The sequence below is a fragment of the Lynx canadensis genome, chromosome D2, assembly GCF_007474595.2.
Source record: "Lynx canadensis isolate LIC74 chromosome D2, mLynCan4.pri.v2, whole genome shotgun sequence".
Classification (NCBI taxonomy): domain Eukaryota; kingdom Metazoa; phylum Chordata; class Mammalia; order Carnivora; family Felidae; genus Lynx; species Lynx canadensis.
Window position 1 is genome coordinate 7,669,422 of NC_044313.2, and position 22,262 is coordinate 7,691,683.

The following is a 22,262-nucleotide window of genomic DNA, read 5'->3' on the forward strand; positions in this document are numbered from 1 at the left end:
CGTTGCGCTGCCGCGCTGTCGACGCCGCCTGTCCCGTGCCGGGTTTGGAGGTGCTGCCAGGTATCCGCGCTGGCGCTCCGGGGCCGGGACTTGGGTCGAGACCGGGGCGCCCCACACGACGGCCGGCGAGGCGGCCGGCCTGCGAGGCTTCGGTCCGGGGTCCGGGGCTTGGGGACTGGGGGGTAACGGGCTCAGGGGACGCGCTGGGCCTCGGCCGGCGGGCAGGCTCCGCCTCTGCGGCCGTTTTACGTGGCCGGCGGCTGGCACCGCGGGGCAGGGGAGCAGTGGGCCGGAGCGCAGCCTCGGCGGGCAGGGACGTGGCGCATCCCGGCCTCGAGCGGCAGGCAGGCGGGCGGGCGAGGGAGGGAGGCAGGCCCCCGACTCCGCGCCGCGGACCCCCCACTCCCCGGCGTCTCTGCGCCTTGGCTGCGCACCTCTGGGTTTGCGAGAAAGAGGTGATGGGGCGCCGGCTCGTGGGGGACAGGCTCCGGACACCGCGGGTAACCTGGGTTCCCGAGGTCGACCAGAAGGGTGCCTTGTGGGTGCGGGGAAACTGCTCAGTAAACGGTGGCTTTTGTAATGGGGCGGGGGGCGCTGATGGAGACTCTGGAAAAGGGTTCGAATCCTTCCGGGCAGCGCCTGGGCCCTGCAGCCAACCTGCTTATCTCTCCCCTCCCCCAGCGTCGTTTTCTTTCCAGCCTTTGTCTGAATAAAAAATTGCAGAAGTAGAGGCTTATCTGAAGTAACGTGCAGATTCATTGGATGGTTCAAGGGATTGGGGCCAACCGGGCTTTCGGCACGAAAACTTTATTCCTGGAGTTCCTTTGCCAGCAGAGCTGAGCATCAGTAAATTCTGGTTGAATTCAGTGGGGGCACTTGTTCTCAAGAACCTTTGATCCTCGCTTTTTTTTTTTTTTTTTGTCACCGTAAACTCTTCTTGATTTCAGTTTTGTCTCTTTGATAAGGTGATCAATTAAGGGAGAAAAGGAGTGGGTTTGAAATGAATTAGCTTTAAGGAATTACTAATCTTTAATTTTCTCAATTCTAAATCTCTCCGGGTTTGTAAGAGTTTCTGTCGGTAAACTGGTTCTCTCAGTTTGAACCGGGAAGTGTCCCTTCTGTGATCCAAATTCTTTACTTCACCTATTTTGAAAGAAACCATACACTTCTTTCATTAGAATATCCTGGTTTCATCTTCAGAGAATCTAGTTCCGGACTGTGAAAAAGATCCCAGTATGAAAGTAGAGTCTTTTTTATTTTTTTTTTGGAAGCATCTTTAAAAGTTTTAATTCCAGTGTAGTTAAGATACAGTGTTCTGTTAATTTCAAGTGCACAATGTGGTGATTCAGCAGCTGCGTATATTATGCAGAGCTCATCGAGATAAACGTACTCTGAATCCTGTTCTGAAAGTTAGAATCTTCTAATAAAAATAAGATTTAAATAAAACGTACTGTTTTGGGTTTACAGTTTTTCTTGGGGTTGAAGATCAGTTTTACATCCCTTCCCCCCCCCCCCCCCCCGCCCAAGACGGAGCATAACTTTAAAGTAAAACTTCGTAATAAAAATTCTTGAAAAGGCACTTTTTCCCCTCACGCTGTCTTATTTATATTTCCCCCTATACTCTGCCTTTGTTACATTCACTTGTGTGCGTATTTTATGCCCTTTACTGAGTTCTGGAGGGCGGACTGACTCCTATATTTTAATATTGAGAGGAAGGCACCAGGTTTGGGAGGTGTGTGGAGGGTGTGGTGTGGCTGAACCAGTCCTTTTTCAGTAGTAATGCCCAAGGTGTTTGCCAGTGACGCACTTGAGTTGAATTTTAGCCAGATTACGTCCAAAAACAAAAAAACAAAAAAAACCCCTCAAACTTTTGTTGGCAGAACTTGTAAAAAAGGACTGCATTTGTGAATGGTTACCTCAAGAAGAGTAAATATTTGACCAACATAGTAAAGCCAAATTTACTCCGCAAGTTTTTAGTGGCATTTTTTTTTGTAGGTTTATTTTTTTATTTTTTTATTTTTTCAATATATGAAATTTATTGTCAAATTGGTTTCCATACAACACCCAGTGCTCATCCCAAAAGGTGCCCTCCTCAATGCCCATCACCCACCCTCCCCTTTAGTGGCTTTTTGATGAACTTCCACTGGTTTTTCTTTTAGCATGCTTAAAAACCCATAGTGCACTGCTGACTTAACTCTTCAAAATGCAGCCTTTTATGGAAATTCTGTTTTCTGTGTGTGTTGAGGTAGACAGGATGGATTAGATGGAAAGGAGTAATAATAGCTTGGAGAAAGACTGGGAGTTATGGAGATGACTGAAAACACTCAGTGTTAAAATTTTTGCTGTTAGTCGCAATGTGTTGTTTTCTCCAGCAGCTGACTGTGGGCCTTGGTTAAACGCATGGCAACAGCCTGGACTGGTCACAGTTATACACGTTGCTTTGACTCTTGAAGGCCATTAAATCTCATGAAGTGAACTTTTTTTTTTTTCATTTAAAGTTTTAATTTAAATTCCAGTTAACATACGGTGTAATATCAGTTTCAGGCATACAGTTACCCAGTGCTCCTCACAAGTGCCCTCCTTCATCCCCATCACCCATTTAACCCATCTCCCCATCCACTCTGTTCACCATCAGTTTAATTCTCTATGGTTAAGAGTCTCTTTCTTGGTTTTCCTCTTTCCCCCCCTATGGTCCTTTGTTCTGTTCGTTAAGTTCCACATAACGCGGGAAATCGTGTTTGTTGAAGTGATCTCTTGATGGAAAGATTATAGTTGCTCCTGGTGGTATCTTAGGGAATGCTGGCTTCCTCCTAGAGCTAGACTCAACTCAGGGATGGACGATTTTATCTGCCCTCTGGATGGCTTTGCTCTCTCTGCTGCCTTGACTTCTTCAGGAGTCCTACCTGTATTTAGGAATGACCTCATTCATTTGACAAAGAATCCTAGCGGAATGTCCAAACCTGGGCTGGATTCTGGGGATGCAAAGTGAGTTTTAAGACATGGTTACTGTTCGGGGCACCTGGGTGGCTCAGTTGGTTGAGCGTCCAACTTCAGCTCAGGTCATGATCTCACAGTTCGTGGGTTCGAGCCCTACACTGGGCTCGGAGCCTGCTTCGGGTTCTGTGTCTCCCTCTCTCTCTACCCCTCTCCCGCTCATGCTCTGTGTCTCTAAAAAGTGAATAAAAAAATTTAAAAAAAAAGACATGGTTACTGTTCTTTTAAGGAGCCTACTGGGATTGTACTAGGGGGCCAGGCATGAAGACGAGTGTCCTAAAGTGTTAGGACCTGGGACAAAAACATGCAAGATTCCTGGGAGTCTTCAGGGGGGGGTCTTATGTTGTAAATTCTATGGGGGAGTGTGAAAAAAAGCTAATGGGTATAGTATTTATGCATACTACAGATTTATACTGCAAAATATAAAATTGCAGCTAATTTTTCTTGTCATCTGTGTTTCTAATTTTTTATCAATAGAAAAAAAATTTTCTTGCAAGTTTAAAATTTTTTTTTTCACATTTATTCATTTTTTGAGAGTAAGAGAGCATAAGCAGGAGGGGCAGAGAGAGAAGGAGGCACAGAATCAGGAGCAGGGCTCCAGGGTCTGAGCTGTCAGCACAGAGCCTGACGTGGGGCTTGAACTCATGGACCACGAGATCATGACCTGAGCTGAAGTCGGACACTTAACCAACTGAACCACCCAGGCGACACCCTCCCCCCTGGCTTTTTTGGGGAAGTTTAAAAAAGAAATCATGGCAATGTTGATTTTTATATTGTAGAAATTGTCAAGTTCCATTATTGGATTTAAGGGAGGAAGGGAACTGAGTGGCCATTTATGCCAGGTTTGGCAGTTTAACATTATGTCATTTAATCCTCAGTAATGACCTTGAGCGGTTTCAACCTCATTTTACAAATGGGGAAATGAAGCTCAAGATAATCCAAAGGTCCTTTGAAGAGGCTCAGCTAGAATTTAAATCCTGGTCTCTAGACTCTGGACTTTCTGCTCTCCTCTCCTGGTTTTCTAATCCTTTTTGGAAGAGGAAATTACTGATACTGTCTATTTTTGAGCCCATCTTAAGTCTGTTCTAAGGTTTCTTGTATAGTGCCAAGCATAGTAACTCGACCACAGAAGGTTCTTTAATAGAAATATGTTTACAGGATTCTGGTTACATCATCACACTTTCAACTGCAAGACTTTTTCCAGTTGAATATCCAGAGTTCATCTTTAAAAACCTTAAGGATGAGTATTAGCAATGTTTTCAATGTTACTGATTTGTCTGTGAGTTGTAGTTATTTTTTTAATAAGATTGTTTGAACTCTGCAGATAAATGGGTATTTTGTCCCATTTCTTTTGCAAAGTAGCTGAGTAAATAGTAGGAGACCATTGAATTTGGATAATTTCAAAGATTCCTTTCACTTGCAATACTGCATCAACCTTTTAATGAACTTAAGCAATTTTTTAAAAAGTTTTATTATTTTGAGAGAGCAGAGGAGGGACAGAGAGGGAGAGAGAGAGAGAATCCCAAGCAGGCTCTGCACCATCAGCACCCCTGACATGGGGCTTGAGCTCATAAACTGGGAGATCATGACCTAAGCCTTAACCAACTGAGCCACCCAGGCGACCCTTAATGAACTTAAAACATGCCTTAAAATGCACTTAAAACAGGAGCCTGGCTGGCTCAGTTTGTAGAACATGCGGTTGATATCAGAGTTGTGAGTTCAAGCCCCATGTTGGGTGTAGAGCTAACTTAAAAAAAAAATCATGCTAGTTAAGAGAGTTTTTAGTATTTTTTTTAAATACCTCACTTAGTTTAGTAGTGCCTCTTTGCCAGATTCTAGTCACAGAGCTGCAGACCTTGATAGCAAAATCATAGAGAATAGTTTTTATTTTAGTATTTGACCCTCTTCCCTACATACAAATGAACTTTTAGACCTAATTTTTGTAATCCAGGCTGCACTTCCTAGGGGAAATGAACGCTACCTTTCTTTTAACCACAATCCATTTTTTTCAGAGCTTCTCAAACCTTTATTTTCCCCTTAGTTTTGTGCGTTGCCTAACCTTTCTAATGTGACAGGTTAGGCAGGAACTCAGCTTGATTTTTAATAATTTTATTTTTCTTTTTTTTTTATAAGTTTATTTTTATTTATTCTGAGAGAAAGCAAGCAGGTGAGGGACAGAGAGAGGGAGACAGAGAATCCCAAGCAGGCTCCGTGCTGTCAGTACAGAGCCCAATGCAGGGCTCGAATTCACGAACTGTGAGATCATGACCTGAGTTGAAGCCGAGTCGGACGCCTGACTGAGCCACCCAGGTGTCGCTAACTTTTTTTTCTGATTATAAATGTAGTAGTTCATGATCGTTAGAAAATATGGAAAGTACAGAATAGTAGAAAGATAACCACAGTGAACTTTTTTGTGCCTTTTTCAGGTAGTTTTTCCTTATATATGATCTTGAATGTTTTGTATATCCGTTTTTCTTCACTTAAACATATCCTGAAACATTCCTCCATGTCATACACTATAATTATTTTATTGATTTATTGATTTTGTTTATTTTTGAGAGAGAGGGGGACAGAGGGTCCCAAGCGGGCTCTGCGTTGACAGCAGAGAGCCTGATGGGGCCTCGAACTCACAAACTGTGACATCATGACCTGAGTCGAAGTCAGACTCCTAACTGACTGAGCCACCCAGGTGCCCCTCACTATAATTATTTTAAATGACGGCACGTTGTTATGTATGTGATTATGTTGATCCGGTCTCAAATTATTGCCATCTTTTATCCATGAATGTAGCATCTTAGGAGTGAAATTACTGGTCTAAGAGGACAGACCCTTCCAAGGCTATGATTGTGGCTATAATTCTTTTCAGATGGTGTTTCGTTTAAGTATGACCATGGAACGCCGTGTTTTATTGCTGATTTGATCAAGTCAAAAATTGTGTTTTTTAGTGGTCAAATAGAACATTATTTCTTACTGAGTAGAGCATAAAGAGGCCAAGAAATAAAGTGGAGGGGGAGGAAGAGGAGGTTTTAAACTGCACAGTAGTATTTTGAAGAAGTTCTATCTCGTTTGCATCGCTAGACCTTGCATTTTTGTGAACTGCTATCTCCGGTCCGCTAGTTCCTATATAACTTTGTTATTGATACGTGCCTCTCTCAGATAAAACCTGGTGAAAGCTAGGGAGCTTCTCCTTAGGAAAATGCACTTATGCATACAATTCTGCATTTTATTTCAGGAGTTCTCGGATCCTCTGAGACCGTCGTTGGATATCAGATCACAAATCTGCATTCTAATTTGAACTGTGGGAAGACAGGATAGTTGGTGAGTCCTGGCGTGCCGGATTTTGTTTAGTAATTGCAAATTCCTGAGCATACAGGATTTACCAGGTCGTGCCAAGCTGAAAGGGAAGCCAAGCTCCAAGTATTAAATTTTTGTCAATCTGGAAGTTCAAGTGGAGTTCTGCGAGATTGTGTGATTTGACTTGTCATTCATGGAACTCTGTCTAAACATGAGTTAACTAGTCTTTTTAAAAAATAAATATAGACATACTAAGTATGCTTAGTATTTGGCAACTTTCTACTAGTTTTGAAATTCTCTCTCTCTCTCTCTCTCTCTCTCTCTCTCTCTTTTTAATGTTTATTATTTTTGAGAAAGGGAGTAAGAGGGTACAAGCAGGAGAGGGGGAATCCCAAGCAGGCTCTACACTGTCCTGCAGAGTCCATTGCAGGGCTGGATCCCACGAACCATGAGATCATGACCTGAGCCCAAATCAAGACTGAGACGCTTAACTGACTGAGCCACCCAGGTGCCCCAGTCTTGAAATTATCTTTAACCCCCTGCCCAGACATAATTGCTATGCATTTTCTCCACGTTCCTTTTTCTTCCAAGCTTCTTCCATACCTCAGTCTTTGCTTCATGGTTTATGATGACTATTAACGGTCCAGGTGGATACAGAGCCCTAAGGGAAGCTCTGTGGCGGGGCTGGCTTTAGTTAGGGCTGGTGGGGACAGATGAGGGGGTAGCCGCGACTCTGAAATCTATGCATAGGTTGTGAGGAAATGTCAATTTGCTCAGTGATGCTTACATTTTGTTACTAAAACTCTTAGCTCCTTGTGGTTTGTTCTCTAGTTCCTGATTACTTTTTTCTCCTTTCAATACTTGCTTTTGTAGGGCAGGTTTTTGGGGATAAGTTTTATAGAAACACCCATCCTGGCAGAGTAGACTTTCTTTTGGGAATTGCCAGTTTTCATCTGTGTGTGTGTGTGTGTGTGTGTGTGTGTGTGTGTGTGTAAATAAATGTATATGATATGTATTTTATATAATTTATAAAGTATGTAATATATGACATGTAATATATGTTTTGATCAGTTCATCTTAATGTTAAAGCTATCCAAATGTTAGTATAAATTACCAGATGATTTTTTTCCTGGTCTTTTTGCCTTTAACCTTTGTTTATGATACTTTTGTCCTTTGGAAACTATAGATATTTGTGGCTCAGTAACAGATTTTACATTTTGTAGTTTCTGCCTTTGGTGTTATACTTAAAACACCCTTCCTTTCCCCCAATAAATCACTTTTTCCTCTCTACACCTTTTTTCCTTTTGGATGGTCCCTATTATCTTTGTAGAAACCAAATTCTTTCTCAGTGTCTTCACTCCTTACGTACAAGGACGGAGTCGGTACGCGAGGTATTTCTCAGTCCTTCCGTCACCTCCCCATGACAGGATGACTCCTGGGCAGGCTGCTTGCTTGTCTGATGTCTCCTTACTGGGGGTCTGTGTCCATCTGAAAGGATCCTGTCCCCACAGCAGTGCCTTTTTTTAAAAACAATTAAAAAAATTGTTTTTAATGTTTATTTTTGAGAGAGAGGGACAGAGCTCAAGCAGGGGAGGGGCAGAGAGAGAGGGAGACACAGAATCTGAAGCAGGCTCCAGGCTCCAGGCTCCCAGCTGTCAGCACAGAATCTGAAGCAGGGCTCGAACTCCCAAACCTTGAGATCATGACCGGAGCCGAAGTCTGACATTTAACCGATGGAGCCACCCAGGCGCCCCGCGGCAGTGCCTGTACAATCGTGGCTAAGTCCACAAGACCCGGTCCCATCTCTTTAGCCCCTGTGCTGTGCAGCCTTGCCTGAGGCCCCCAGAGTGAGTTCCTTGTCCTTGACGTACCCTCAGCACTGAGGACTTAAAAAAAGTATGTGTGTTTATGAAAAAACTCTCAAGTGGCACAGAAGAGTGTCAGTAAAAGCCTCTGACCTCCCATTCATAGTTTTTTCGATTTTCTTAGTGTTCTCCCGGAGTCCTTGCGCATAGTACTTTGTGCACATCCTGCTGTAGCGCTTGTCAGGTTTTACTCTAAATGGTTTTTAAATTGCGATTTAAAAAAAAATGTTTATTTTTGAGAGAAAGCGTGTGAGGAGGGGAGGGGCAGAGATGGAGGGGGACACAGGATCTGAGGCAGGCTCAGTGCTGACAGCAGAGACCCCGATGTGGGGGCTCGAACCCACGAACCGTGAGATCATGGCCCCAACTGAAATCGGGAGGGGCCGCTCAACCGCCTGAGCCACCCAGGCGCCCCTCGCTCGTTGTCTTGACGCTTTGGTGGACTGTGGCAGATGCTCCGTGTGGGATGAGCCCACACACGTGGACTCTGGGAAGATTCTTACTCTTACTGCCTTCTCTTCTCCTCGGACAGGTGGGTGGTATTCCTCCCTGAAAGGCACGATGTTTTCCAAACTAGCTCATTTGCAGACGATTTCTGTGCTTCGTCGCGGAGTTCATTCCTCAGTGGCTTCTGCTACGTCTGTTGCGACTAAAAAGACAATCCAGGGCCCTCCATCTTCTGATTACATTTTTGAGCGAGAATCTAAATATGGTGCACACAACTACCATCCTTTACCTGTAGCCCTGGAGAGAGGAAAAGGTACATTTTGAATTAATCCCCCCGTCCCTTTTGCTTGAAACCTTTTGTAAAAATTGCTTTTAAATTTTCTCAGCATACGTTTTCCCAGATGCATTTAATTTCTATATTACAGGTCTAGTTAATTCAACATTTATTGAGTGCTTGCTGTATTAGGTATGGAGGGGAATACAAGATGAACTTCATTATTCAGTCTTTGTCACGGTGGACCTTGCCAGGAGGGACTGTAAGATACATAAGCAAAGTACTCGACCGTTGCTATTGTTTTTGTCCTTTAACTTTTAATTTGGCATAACTTTAGGCTTAAAAGTTGCAGCAGCCGTGCAAAGAATTTTCTTTTACTCTTCAGCCAGATTTCTCGAGTGCTAACTTTTTACCACCTTTGCTTTATCTTCTCTTTCTCTTCACACACAACTGCGTTTTTTTCCTGAACTGAGAGGAAGTTGCAGACACGCGATGCCTCTTGATACGTAAATACTTTGTGTGTCTCTCCTGAACTACAGAACTTTCTCTTACATAACAATAGTGTAACTATCAAGACTGGGAAGTTAACACTGAAACAACCCCATTTTCTCATCTACAGACCTGATTCAGATTTCATTTGTTGTCCGGTAGGCAAAGGAAAATCTCCAGTCATGGGTTATATTTAGTTTTCAGGTCTGTTTAGTTTTCCTTAATCCAGAACGGTCTCAGTCTTTGTCCTCTTGACCTTGGTATTCTTGAAGAGTACAGGCCAATAGTGTTGTAGAACGAACCTCAGTTTGGAGTTGGCTGGTAAGGTAGGGTCTGCCAGCCTCCCTCACTGCAAAGTTAATATTTTTCCCTTTTAAATATCTTGTGGGGACATGACTTGAGACTCTGCAAAGTTTCACTCACACTTTTGGCATTCGCTAATTATTCTCTGCCTGAATAAATGATTACTGATAGTTGCCAAATGGTGATTTAATCCACATTTTGAAATAACAGCCCTAACCTAATAAAACCAAAATTTATTACTTAGGTTTGGGCCAGAAGATGATGTATGAATATTAAACATTTTTATCATTTGCTGTATTTTATTTGGGACCAGCACTGTGATCTAGATTTTGAGCAAAATCTAGATTACAAATTTGGAAACAGTTTGGTGTATAAAAATATTCTTGGAGTAGCAGATTGTGGATTCTGGAATCTGAGTGCCTGGGGTCAAGTCCTGGTTCCATATGTGCAGCTTGGGCTAGTTCCATATCGAAGTGTCTCTTTCCATATGTTTGTGCTGTAGCGTGGTAACACTCTCATGGGGTGGTTTTTTTTTTTTTTAAATAGGTTCTTTCTTTCTTTCTTTCTTTCTTTCTTTCTTTCTTTCTTTCTCTAATGAGAATGTACAAAGACGACTAACACAGTACATTGAATACATGGTAAAAGTTAGCTGGTAAGCCACCTGATATGTTTTAATATCTATAGTCAAGCTAAAAAAAATTTTTACAAAATTTACATAACTTAAAATTTATCATTTTATTTATTTATTTGTTTGTTTAGTGTTTATTTGAGAGAGAGAGAGAGGGAGAGAATGAGTCGGGGGAGGGGCAGAGAGAGAGAGAGGGAGACACAGAATCTGAAGCAGGCTTCAGGCTCTGAGCTGTCAGCACAGAGCCCGACGAGGGGCTTGAACTCAAGAATCGTGAGATCACAACCTGAACTGAAGTCGGATGCTTAACTGACTGAGCCACCCAGGTGCCTCTGAGATATTTTAGTTTTTTGTTTTTTTTTTAAGTTTATCTGTTTTGGGAGAGAGCATGAGTGGGGGAGAGGCAGAGAGAGAATCTCAAGCAGGCTCTGCATTGTCAGTGCAGAGCCTGGTGTGGGGCTTGAAACCACAAACCACGAGATCATGACCTGAGCCGAAATCAAGAGTTGGACGCTTAACCGACTGAGCCACCTAGGCGCCCCTTGTATATCTTTTTTCGAGAGATGTCTATTCACGTTCTTTGCCCGTTTTTGGATTGGGTTGTCAGATACTAGATCCTTCTCAGTTAGATGTATGATTTGAAAATCTATATTCCCATTCTTTTGGTGGTTACAGTCAACTAATCATGATTTTTAGGTCACATATAACTTCTGCCTTTAAATTCCAAACCCCAGTTTTCTAGGATTAAAGATTTTGCTCTACCGTTTATAGACCGTTTCATGTTAATGGTGTTCTTGTTAAATGTGTAGTTTCAAGTTGGACAGATAAAATGTAATTCCTTGTAAACCAGATTATTTATAACCAGCCTTACTATGCATGAGCTAAACCCTGCTTTAACAACCATTCTGAATTAAGTAGAGGTTCATGTATTCAGAAGGCTTGCCAGCGATCTTAATCTTTGAACTTCCTGTAACTTAGTGGTTTTCTAAAATAACTTTTTATATATTTAGGTATTTACGTATGGGATGTAGAAGGCAGAAAATATTTTGACTTCCTGAGTGCTTACAGTGCTGTCAACCAAGGGCATTGCCATCCAAAGATTGTGAATGCCCTGAAAAGCCAAGCAGACAAACTGACCTTAACATCTAGGGCTTTCTATAATAACGTACTTGGTGAATACGAAGAGTATGTTACGAAACTTTTCAACTACCACAAAGTTCTTCCTATGAATACAGGTAAAATATTTTTTTTTCATTAAATATCCAAGGGTATGATCTTACTACTTTTTTGATAATTTAAGATACATTTTTTTAAACTGAAAATTTTTCTTCCTTGATAGGAGTGGAGGCTGGAGAGACTGCTTGCAAACTTGCTCGTAGATGGGGCTATACTGTTAAGGGTATTCCAAAATACAAGGCAAAGGTGGTTTTTGCAGGTATGTGATATTCAGCATTAACCTCTGTGATGTCAACATACGATGCTATTACTGTTTTAATTTACTGATAGAATATTTGTCAAGTGTTTGCCTCATCCATGATATACTATCTGCTGAATGTATCATAAAAATTGAGAGTTTTTTTTCTTTTGGGATTATTTCCAAGTATTTCCACATAAGTGGGATTTTTCTCTGCTAATTAACTTCCTACTCCTCACTCCCTAATATGAATGACTATATGATTTATTTCTCCTCTGCTTATCTGAATATTTTCTTTTTCTTTTCTTATTTTTTTTTTTTTTTTTTTTTTTTTGAGAGAGAGAGAGTGCGTGTTGGGGAGGAGCACAGAGAGAGGGAAATATAGAATCCAAAGCAGGCTCTAGGCTCTGAGCACAGAGCCCGACACAGGGCTCAGACCCACAAACCGTGAGATCGTGACCTGGGCCAAAGTCAGATGCTTAACCAACTGAGCCTCCCCGGTGCCCCATGCTTATCTGATCTTTTCATAGCAGTTTTCTCATTAATTAGATGGTCTTACTGGTAGGGCATTTTTGTCGGGTTGTTGAGGTTGGGTTACGTTAGAGAGGAGCCATGTCCTAGGTGTGGCACGAAGTCTGAATCTTAGTATTTGATGTATTATTGTATCATGTTCTCAGAAGCTGGTGGAAGAGAGGACTGGAGTTGCCTTGGCTATATTTCTGGGAATGGTTGAGAGGAATGGCTTGAATACTGAATACCAATTCAGATGATGTAATCTGACCCTCCTATTCTCCAACCCCCACCTTGTATTGGCATCTTATTTGTTTATTTAGATTTTACTTCTATTTTTGGACATACAAAAAGGTACATGTAATTAATGTATACAACTTGATGAGCTTGGAGACAGGTGTATGCCCATGAGACCGTCACCCATGATCTATGCCGTTAACCTTTCCATCACCTCCAAAAGTTTCCTTTTGCCTGCTTATGTATTATTGTTGTTGTTGTTAATGTTTATTTTATTTTTGAGAGAGACAGAGCGTGAGCGGGGGAGGGGCAGAGAGAGAGGGAGACACAGAATCCGAAGCAGGTTCCAGCCTCTGAGCTGTCAGCACAGAGCACGACATGGGGCTCGAACTCAGGAACCGAGAGATCATGACCTGAACTGAAGTCAGACGCTTAACAGACTGAGCCACCCAGGTGCCCCTGCCTACTTTTTATTATTACTAGTTTTACCTTTTGCTCATTTTTTTAATTGAAGTATAATTAATATACAGTGTTATAGTAGTTACATTAGTATAATATAATGATTCAGCAATTCTATACGTTATTCAGTGCTCATCACAATAAGTGTACTCTTGATCCCCTTTATCTATTTCACCTATCCCCCCACCCACCTGCTCTCTCGTAACCACTGGTTTGTCCTCTGTAGGATTGTTTTTAAGGGTTTGATTTTAATTTTTAAAAACATAAAGTGTGGATAAATTTGTCATGGCACATGGTCAAAGTTCATTCTATGGTAGTTGAAATCGTTAAATATTCTGATGGGCAGGTGTAGTTGGTATTTAGGGGTGACATTACTATTTCCAAAGAAGAAAAACTCTTTGCTCAGCTCTGTGACTTGCCATTTGGAAATCTTGTGCCTTAGTTGTAGGGCAGCGTAACTGTTTCTTGCAAACAACAATGGCATTCCTGGTGATTTTCATTCTTAACAGACTGTATCAGTCTCTATCATATTAGCAAAAAGTATGAAGGTGTTTTCACCCGAGCACTGAAAGCAACTGGTGAGTCAGTGGGGGTAGAGAGACAAAGAAGACCGTCCCTAACTGGAAGTCCCTTGCACCTGCAGAGTAAGTCACAGAGGAGACTCCTGAGGTTGAGTGGAGGAGAGCAGATAGGCTCCTGGTCTGACTGGTGCCTTTTCTCCCTCCCCCCCCCCACACTATTTATTTGTTTGAGAGAGAGAGAGAGAGAGAGAGAGAGAGAGAGACAGACAGACAGACAAAGTGCAAGCAGGGGAGGGGCAGAGAGAGAGGGAGACAGAATCCGAAGCAGCCTCCAGGCTCCGAGCTGTCAGCACAGAGCCCGACGCAGGGCTCGAGCTCGTGAACTGCGAGATGGTGACCTGAGCCAAAGTCGGCCGCCCAACCGACTGAGCCACCCAGGTGCCCCTGGTGCCTTTTCTCTTCAACAAGCTTGGTCAGTCTGTGTGCCATTGGTGGTGGACAAGTAGAGTGGGGATCACTTGTAGGTGAGAGAGCCTTTGCAGGAGTCATGTTGAGAGATGCTTTGAAGCCAAAATACAGTAGTTCAGTACTGGGTTAAATTGAGTTGGTGCTGGCACAGGTGGCAGAAAGATATTAAAACAAAACAAAAACGGGGGTGTCTGGGTGGTTCAGTCAATTGAGCATCCGACTTTGACTCAGGTCATGATCTCTCGGTTCGTGAGTTCGAATCAGCGTTGGATCCTCTGTCCCCGCCATGTCTCTGCCCCTTCCCCGCTTACGCAGACTCTCTCTCAAAAATAAATAAAACATTAAAAAAAAAGAACCCCCAAACCTCGCTGTCATTCTACATTGTTTCTTTCCTAGCTTGAATTTAACCCAGTTTAAATTATCTCATGCATTTGCTTTACTCTGGTTCAGGTTATGGTGTTTCTTCCCTCCTGGCATTTGTGTAAGCTCCTTGAGGGCAGGAAGCTTGCCAGTCATGGTGACCACTCTATCCCCGACACTTAGAACAGTGCCTGACCTATATAGTAGGGCCTCAACTTTATTAATGAAATAAATTAATGGGTAAAAAGATGTTCCTGAACAAAGGCTGACGTTAGTCATTTAGCACATAAAAGATTCTAATACCAAGGAAGGCAAAATTGAAAGTGTTTAGATTGTCTGAAGATGTTTTCTGCAAATGAAATTTAAAATTCATTCTGGAGTATTGGGTGTTTAACAGGGATGTACTAATTCTCCATAGGAGATATTTTTCTTCTCCTATCACTAGCATAAATGCACTGAGTCTAGAAAAACACGTATTGAATGCCTCAATTGTTAGGGTTTGGGATTCTTGGAAGAAAAGACAAGCGTTTATCCTTGGAGTCTATACATTGCAGTCTGGAGATGAGTAGAGGAGTGCCTGAGGTAGCAATTGCAAGGCCAGACCTGGGTGGTCATGTGCATGTGAACCGTGGTGTTTAATATCAGGTTTATTTTAACAAAGGAAAGCTCACTGGAGGCTCTCTAAAGCAAACCCTCATTTTTTTAACAGATCAAACTTCTTAAGGCATTTTGGGGGGAAGTGCTTATTAAACTTGGGCGTTTGAAATCATCTCTATTTATTTCTCCTTTTCAGCTGGAAACTTTTGGGGCAGAACACTGTCTGCTATCTCCAGTTCCACAGACCCAACCAGTTACGAAGGTTTTGGACCATTTATGCCAGGGTTTGAAATCATTCCGTATAATGATCTGCCTGCTCTTGAGGTACTTCCCTAGCATCATAGTGCTTTAGCACAGACTAAGTAGAAATTACAGTTGTTGGATGTATGAATCGAAATAGGTATCTGACTGCAGTGAACATCTGACTTAAGTTGAGCCCAGGTTGCAGACCTGTCTCTGTAATGGTCAGTTAGTTTCCAACATGGGGAAGTGGGGTGCCATGGTCTAATCCTGAGAACCAGCTAACCGCTGGTTGTATCCTGCATGAATAACTTGGGTAGTATGTGTTTAGTTACTTCATTAGGTAAGATTACTCAGTTTTCAGCTAGCTGCTTCAAATTATGAGCGGAGGGACGGCTGGCTGGCTTAGTGGCCGGAGCATGCAACTCTTGACCTTGGGGTTGTGAGTTTGAGCCCCACGTTGGGTGTATGGATTACTTGAAGTTAAGAAAAAAAATAAATAAAATTATGAGTAGATGACTTGTAAAATAAAAAGATTCACTGAAATATTTGAAACTAATATCTTTAATCTGTAAAACTGATTCACTGAAATTACTATAAAAACTAATGTCTTAGTTTTATACAGTTAAAACTAATAACAGAAAATATAAGGTAGAGTAGCTTAAAGCTGAAGTATTTGGAGCTTTTGGTAGTTGAACGTCAGAAATGTGAATACTTTGAAGTCAGAATGTAAGTTAGTGTCAAACTTTAATTTGCATACTTAACGTAAAAATATATGCAGCCTGTGTTTTCAGATTTCCAAATAGGCTAAAAAGGAAGTTACTAAAGTGTATTCATATTTTTTTGTAGCGTGTTCTTCAGGATCCAAACGTTGCCGCGTTCATGGTAGAACCAATTCAGGGTGAGGCGGGCGTCGTGGTTCCCGATCCCGGCTACGTGATGGGCGTGCGAGAGCTCTGCACCCGCCACCAGGTTGTGTATCCTGCACCTGCCTGCCTGGCTCAGGGCTGGGCTGGTAGGGGTGAAGTAAAGGTGGCATCCCCTTTCCACTAAGGGGAGACCTCATTCTGAAGCCCTCTAGTACGCCCTATCAGCGGCCTGCCCAGAAGCTGACTTTTTACTGGTTCTGGCCACTGGCCAACCCGGGGCCCAGGCAGAGCTGCAGACTTCCTGGCCCCAACGGTGGTTCCTTCCCTCCACGCTAGCAGCCTGTGCTCATCCCCGGACCCTTGGTTGTGTCCCTCTCCTCCTCTTCCCACCACGCTAGTACGGATTTAAGAAGGAAATACTTAATTAATAAGTGTTTGGAATAAGCAAGTGAATTTATTTTTTCCCAGAGGGTAGTTCTGTCCCCCTCTCCCCCAAAGTGCTCACTTCCTACTGTGCGGAACAGCAGAATGGGCCCTTGGGGAGAGTGGCCTGACACAGGAGATGATTGCTTGTCTATAGGATGTTCACAGGATGGTGTTGAAATTATGTCGGTAATTAAAAAGATGTTCACGTATCCGAGGGAATGTCTGAATGACAGATTTGTGTGGGGAAAGGAAGGAGGTCACTATCTTCCCTATGGAAACAAAACTGATAATTAATGTATTATGTTGTTTTCCAATAGGTTCTGTTTATTGCTGATGAGATACAGACAGGATTGGCCAGAACTGGTAGGTGGCTGGCTGTCGATCATGACAATGTCAGACCTGATGTCGTCCTTCTTGGAAAGGCACTTTCCGGCGGCTTATACCCTGTAAGTTGTATGCTCAGCCCCTTGTTCTGTTCCCTACTCTCATGAAATCTGCCCTGAAGATATTTTTACCTCAGCTGGTGGTGACAATAATGCCTTTCCCTTGGTTTGTTACACTCCCGGTGCTCTAGGTCACCTGGCACACGCATAGAAACATTTCCGAGGCCACAGGGTTGACCCACTTAGTTAAGTTCCACTGCAGAATTGAGTGTGCCTGGCAATTTGCTACGGTCCTTCTTTTGGGTAGAAACATTTTACCCCAAAAGTCCTCCTGGAGACCCCTGAGGTTTTTTTTCCATTGTTCAGAAATCTAGCGTGACTAATTGTGTAAAACCGTGACTGGTTAATGTAGAGGTTGGAAAAAATGAAGGTTTGGTTGTAGTTTTGTCCTTGGGTTTGCCGTTCAGAGCCGGTAACTGGTCCTGGTTTAAAGGTAAAGGGCTCTGAACACAGTGCAGCACATTGTTTTTTAAGCAGTGAAACCAAGCCTTTTACCTTGAAAGTGGAAAGAATTCTAAAATACATTGTTGCAGAAACCGTTTTCCTCTTGGTTCCCAAATGCTCTGGTTCTGTGCCCTCGAAGTGCCCTGACGTGCTTACACTGTGTTTCGGGTATTGCCAGTTTGTCGCCGGTAGTTACGAGGAAAGAAGTGTAACTCTTGTTTGGGGAAGCTTTCTGTCCAATTTCTTACGCGCTTCATAAACACTTGTGTTCCTGCTCTGCTGCGAATGGGAATGGTTAGTCTGAGAAATGATTTGGTTGGTACCGAATTCTCTCTCTCTCAGGTGTCGGCGGTGTTGTGTGACGACGAGGTGATGCTGACCATTAAACCGGGGGAGCACGGGTCAACCTACGGTGGCAATCCACTAGGCTGCCGCGTGGCCATCGCGGCCCTGGAGGTGAGGGCTGATCCAGCCGTGTGGTATCCATTTGTGGAGGTCGTGTTGAAGTGGCCTGTTGGTGTAATGAGACATACACAAGATGGCCGAGTATTCTAGAACATGGGGTGCAGAGGAAGGACTTTAGGGGCAAGGCGCTCGGTAATTTAACCTTGGTCTAGTAGATGAGGGTACTCTGGGGGTTTCTGAGTTGCAGTCACCTGGGGCTTTGGGCCCATAGGCCCTGGGTGGCTCACAGAGCTCTCACCCTATGACCAGCCCTAGCCTGCAAGGCATTGATTGATTGATTGATTGATTGATTGATTGTAGATTTGAACACTTTTACACTTCTTCCTTAGGTGCCTACTACAGGTGTAAAATTATGTGATCTCTAAGGATGGACTTTTAAGGGAAAAAACAAAAGGAAACTATTGTAGTTTAAAAATTAAAGTTAACTTAGCCAATTGACTTATTCAACTAATAAGAAAAGATATCAGTCAGTTGCATCAAACAAATTTTAATTCTTATTATTTTGCCATAAAATCAGATGGATGGATTCGTGACTAAAGCAAGGCTCTGTCTGAGCTTGTAAATGTTTAATTAGGTATTAAACCAGTATAGGCTTTGGAAAACAGAAATGAAAGTTAAGTTACTCTAGTCTTTATCTGATCATGCTCTTCCTTTGCTGACAGTCCATGTTCTCTACTAAAGAACAACATAGAACAAGGTAGTCTTAGCATTTGTGTAATTCCTCTTTAAACACAGGTTTTGGAAGAAGAAAACCTTGCTGAAAATGCAGAAAAAATGGGTATCATCTTGAGGAATGAGCTCATGAAGCTGCCGTCTGATATTGTAACTGCTGTCAGGGGAAAAGGATTATTAAATGCTATTGTTATTCGAGAAACCAAAGGTACGGACACAAACGTTTTACTCAAGATGTCATTTTCATGGGAAGAAAGAAAACCCATATTTTGTCTGGTTGTTGGGTTCCCCTGTTTGAAATTGTTGACTAGGTCTGTTAGACAGAGTATCACCTGATTTATATTAGTGGTCTCTGGAAATGGAGCCCTTTCCTACAGGAAGGATTTAACTTCTTTGACCTATTTTTGTTCTGTTATGTCATTTGTTATTCTGCCTTAGGTTAGGTCGGCAACACTTGTAGATTTCCAGTTACTTTTTGTTAGTCTGGACCCAGCACTTTCCTGGAGGGTTTCCTCTTTGCTATCCACCCCCTTCCCCACACTCCTTTGGGCTTCAGTAAAGGTAGCAGGAGCAGCAGTAATAACCTTGATGATGACGGTGATCACTTAACTGAGTGCGTGCTGCTGTTTCATTTGTGATAGCCCTCAAAAGCTCCTTGCCGGATTTTCCTGTGCTCACCCTTCCTTTTTTTTTTTAAATTTTTTTTTTCAACGTTTATTTATTTTGGGGACAGAGAGAGACAGAGCATGAACGGGGGAGGGGCAGAGAGAGAGGGAGACACAGAATCGGAAACAGGCTCCGGGCTCCGAGCCGTCGGCCCGGAGCCCGACGCGGGGCCCGAACTCACGGACCGCGAGATCGTGACCTGAGCCGAAGTCGGACGCTGAACCTACTGAGCCACCCAGGCGACCCCGTCTGGTATTTCTTTTTTCAACGTTTTTATTTATTTTGGGGACAGAGAGAGACAGAGCATGAACGGGGGAGGGGCAGAGAGAGAGGGAGACACAGAATCGGAAACAGGCTCCGGGCTCCGAGCCGTCGGCCCGGAGCCCGACGCGGGGCTCGAACTCACGGACCGCGAGATCGTGACCTGAGCTGAAGTCGGACGCCCAACTGACTGAGCCACCCAGGCGCCCCTCACCCTTCCTTTTAAAGCAGCGATTCCAGCCCTGGCAACACTTTAGAATCACCTGAGGAACTTTTTAAAGAGTTAATTCAAACTTGCCTCACCCTGGAGATTCTGATTTGACGGGTCTGGGGTGGTACCCAGGCGTTGGCAATGCCTTTTTCCATGATTCTGATGTGCAGCCGGGGTTGAGCGTCGTGCCATAACAGGGTGAGAGTCTCCTTCCACGAGCTCAGGAAGCAGATCCGGTTTAGGAATGTGTCGTGTTCACTGGGATTGGGGTATTGGTCGTTCTATGCCAGTTTCCTTCTGCATCCTACCCAAATTCTTTTTGCATCGGTTCCTCATAATTAATACAACAGCCTTTAGCACATAATTTTGCTTGGTCTTTTTCATTTTTGAAAAACCAACAAAAACCGTATGTCTAATCATACTGTTCAAACCTAGTTATGCACTTGCTGAAAAATAACTTCATTTTTAAGGATAAGGGCAAAGCAAGTTTGCACCACCAACCGTCTTTCTTTTTTTTTTTTAATTTTTTTTTCAACGTTTTTTATTTATTTTTGGGACAGAGAGAGACAGAGCATGAACGGGGGAGGGGCAGAGAGAGAGGGAGACACAGAATCGGAAACAGGCTCCGGGCTCCGAGCCATCAGCCCAGAGCCCGACGCGGGGCTCGAACTCACGGACCGTGAGATCGTGACCTGGCTGAAGTCGGACGCTTAACCGACTGCGCCACCCAGGCGCCCCCAACCGTCTTTCTTTAGTAGGCCCTGGGTGTTGTATCCTGCCAGGCGAAGTGTTAACCATCCATCCGTCCTGCAAGGGAGTGTTACATGTTTGTCTTTGATCAGCATGCATGTTGGGCCATTTTTCTTTAGATTGTGATGCTTGGAAAGTGTGTCTGCGACTTCGAGATAATGGACTTCTGGCCAAGCCAACCCACGGCGACATCATCAGGTTTGCACCCCCGCTTGTGATCAAGGAGGATGAAATTCAGGAGTCCGTGGAAATCATTAACAAGACCATCCTGTCTTTCTGAGGGTGGTGACTGTTTCCAGTGCTGCCCGGAGCCAGCTAGAGACGGCGGTTCCTGTAAGTCCCGTAGCTTTCCTGTGCTTCGCGTGGGCACAGTCCACTCCCCAGTGTCCAAGGACTTTTTTTTTAAATACACTTTGTTTTTTTCAGTTCATGCATAATAGAATGACATTTATAAACACGCAGTTTGCTATGTAAGATGACTAAGAGAATGTAATGGCATCTATATTCGATTCAGTTTGTGTGTGTGCTTTCTAAGATGAAACACATCTACTTGTATATAGAGAGCTTTTTAATCAAGCCCTTCGGTATAATTTATATGTTTTTATAATTTCTTTACTGACACAAATGTTTTGTATTTGAAAAAGTTATATGGGGTGTTACGTGGAAGACTTGCTTAACCTTAAAAAGTTAAATTATAATCATTAAGTTTTAGGAAGCCTTGGTGGTTAAGCTTATATAAAATACTGGATTTAAGGAAACTTCATATTGGCCAACATCAAGATGTACCCTGTGAATGTCATTTTTAACTAAGAATTCATGTTTAACATTCCCAAATTATGTTTTAAGTGATACGATTTGTAAAAAAAAAAAAAATTATTTTCAGTTTTTCTTCAGCTTTAAAGTAAAGCTTATATTTAAAGTGTCTGTAGCGTGATCAGTGTGCTGTTCCTGATTACCCAACGCTTTTAAGCTCCTTGAGAATGTTCTTCCCTTGCTTTATTTTGTGTATTTTCTAAGAACATTTCAGCTTCTTTGGTGATATCTAGAAACAGAAATTATTAAAAGAAAGTCTTTTGTTATACTCCCTTTTCCTCTCTCAAAATGATTGTTTTTCCTGTGCTTATGTGCTGGTATTTACTATTTTTATTAAAGGATCCTTATTAAGCATGGTATTACAGAACTTTTTTTTCCTTTATTCTTTTTTTTTTCTCCCTTGAATATAGTATTTTGGATACTTTCTATGTCTGTAATTATAAGTTTATTTCATTCTGTGACGATTCGTGGATATATTATAATCTCATATTGGGGAACATTCGGATGGTTCACAATTTTTCACTCTTTAAACAAAGCTCGTTGCGATTGCTTTATGTTTATACAGTTGGTGTTTTTGTAGTAGGTCTCTCGAGGTGGATTGCTGGGTCAAAGGGAATGAACTTTTATTTTCATGTTGTTGTTTTTTTTTTTTTACAGTTTTATAATTTTTAAGTAATCTCTAACCCAATGTGAGGTCGAACCTACAACCCTGAGATTGAGAGTCACACGTGCTACCAACTGAGCCAGCCAGGTGCCCTGGGGATGAACTTCTATTAAAAAAAAAAACAAACACAAAAAAACCCAAATTACATTTATGTTTTTTTTGAGAGACAGAGAGAGCACGAGTGGGGAAGGGGCAGAGAGAGAGAGAGGGAGACACAGAATCCGAAGCAGGCTCCAGGCTCTGAGCTGTTAGCACAGAGCCCGACGCGGGGCTTGAACCCATGAACCGTGAGATCGTGACCTGAGCCAAAGTCAGATGCTTAACCGACTGAGCCACCCAGGTGTCCCTAAACTTTTAAATGCAATAGTGCCACGTGGCTCCCTGCCACCCCCAGGTTCCCATAGCCCCATGGGAGTTCATGACTGAATGTGTGAGCGGTTAAGGGAGAGTCTGTTCTTACCACAATGGCAGGGCTTAC

General features: G+C 42.9%; 1 protein-coding gene across 2 annotated transcripts; it reads left to right on the top strand.

Annotated features, from left to right (window-relative positions):
- OAT (ornithine aminotransferase) lies at window positions 1-21,479 on the top strand. Of its 2 annotated transcripts, XM_030334618.1 has the most exons (11): window positions 1-60; window positions 6,227-6,312; window positions 8,686-8,913; window positions 11,305-11,529; window positions 11,634-11,729; window positions 15,057-15,184; window positions 15,950-16,072; window positions 16,713-16,841; window positions 17,625-17,738; window positions 18,483-18,627; window positions 20,427-21,479. In XM_030334618.1, exons 3-11 carry the CDS (start codon window positions 8,715-8,717, stop codon window positions 20,585-20,587), a joined length of 1,320 nt encoding a protein of 439 aa, XP_030190478.1. In that variant the 5' UTR covers window positions 1-60; window positions 6,227-6,312; window positions 8,686-8,714; the 3' UTR covers window positions 20,588-21,479. The 2 variants fall into 2 exon arrangements, with proteins under 2 accessions (XP_030190478.1, XP_030190479.1); XM_030334619.1 differs by lacking the exons at window positions 1-60; window positions 6,227-6,312; window positions 8,686-8,913; window positions 11,305-11,529; window positions 11,634-11,729 and adding an exon at window positions 12,889-12,908.
- Window positions 21,480-22,262: the final 783 nt, after the last annotated feature.

Bases quoted from the DNA above. Each gene is read 5' to 3' on its own strand.
- OAT (XM_030334618.1), top strand. From the start codon at position 8,715: ATGTTTTCCAAACTAGCTCATTTGCAGACGATTTCTGTGCTTCGTCGC. The intron at 8,914-11,304 runs GTACATTTTGAA...TTATATATTTAG, and splicing joins AGCCCTGGAGAGAGGAAAAG to GTATTTACGTATGGGATGTA. The intron at 16,842-17,624 runs GTAAGTTGTATG...TCTCTCTCTCAG, and splicing joins TTTCCGGCGGCTTATACCCT to GTGTCGGCGGTGTTGTGTGA.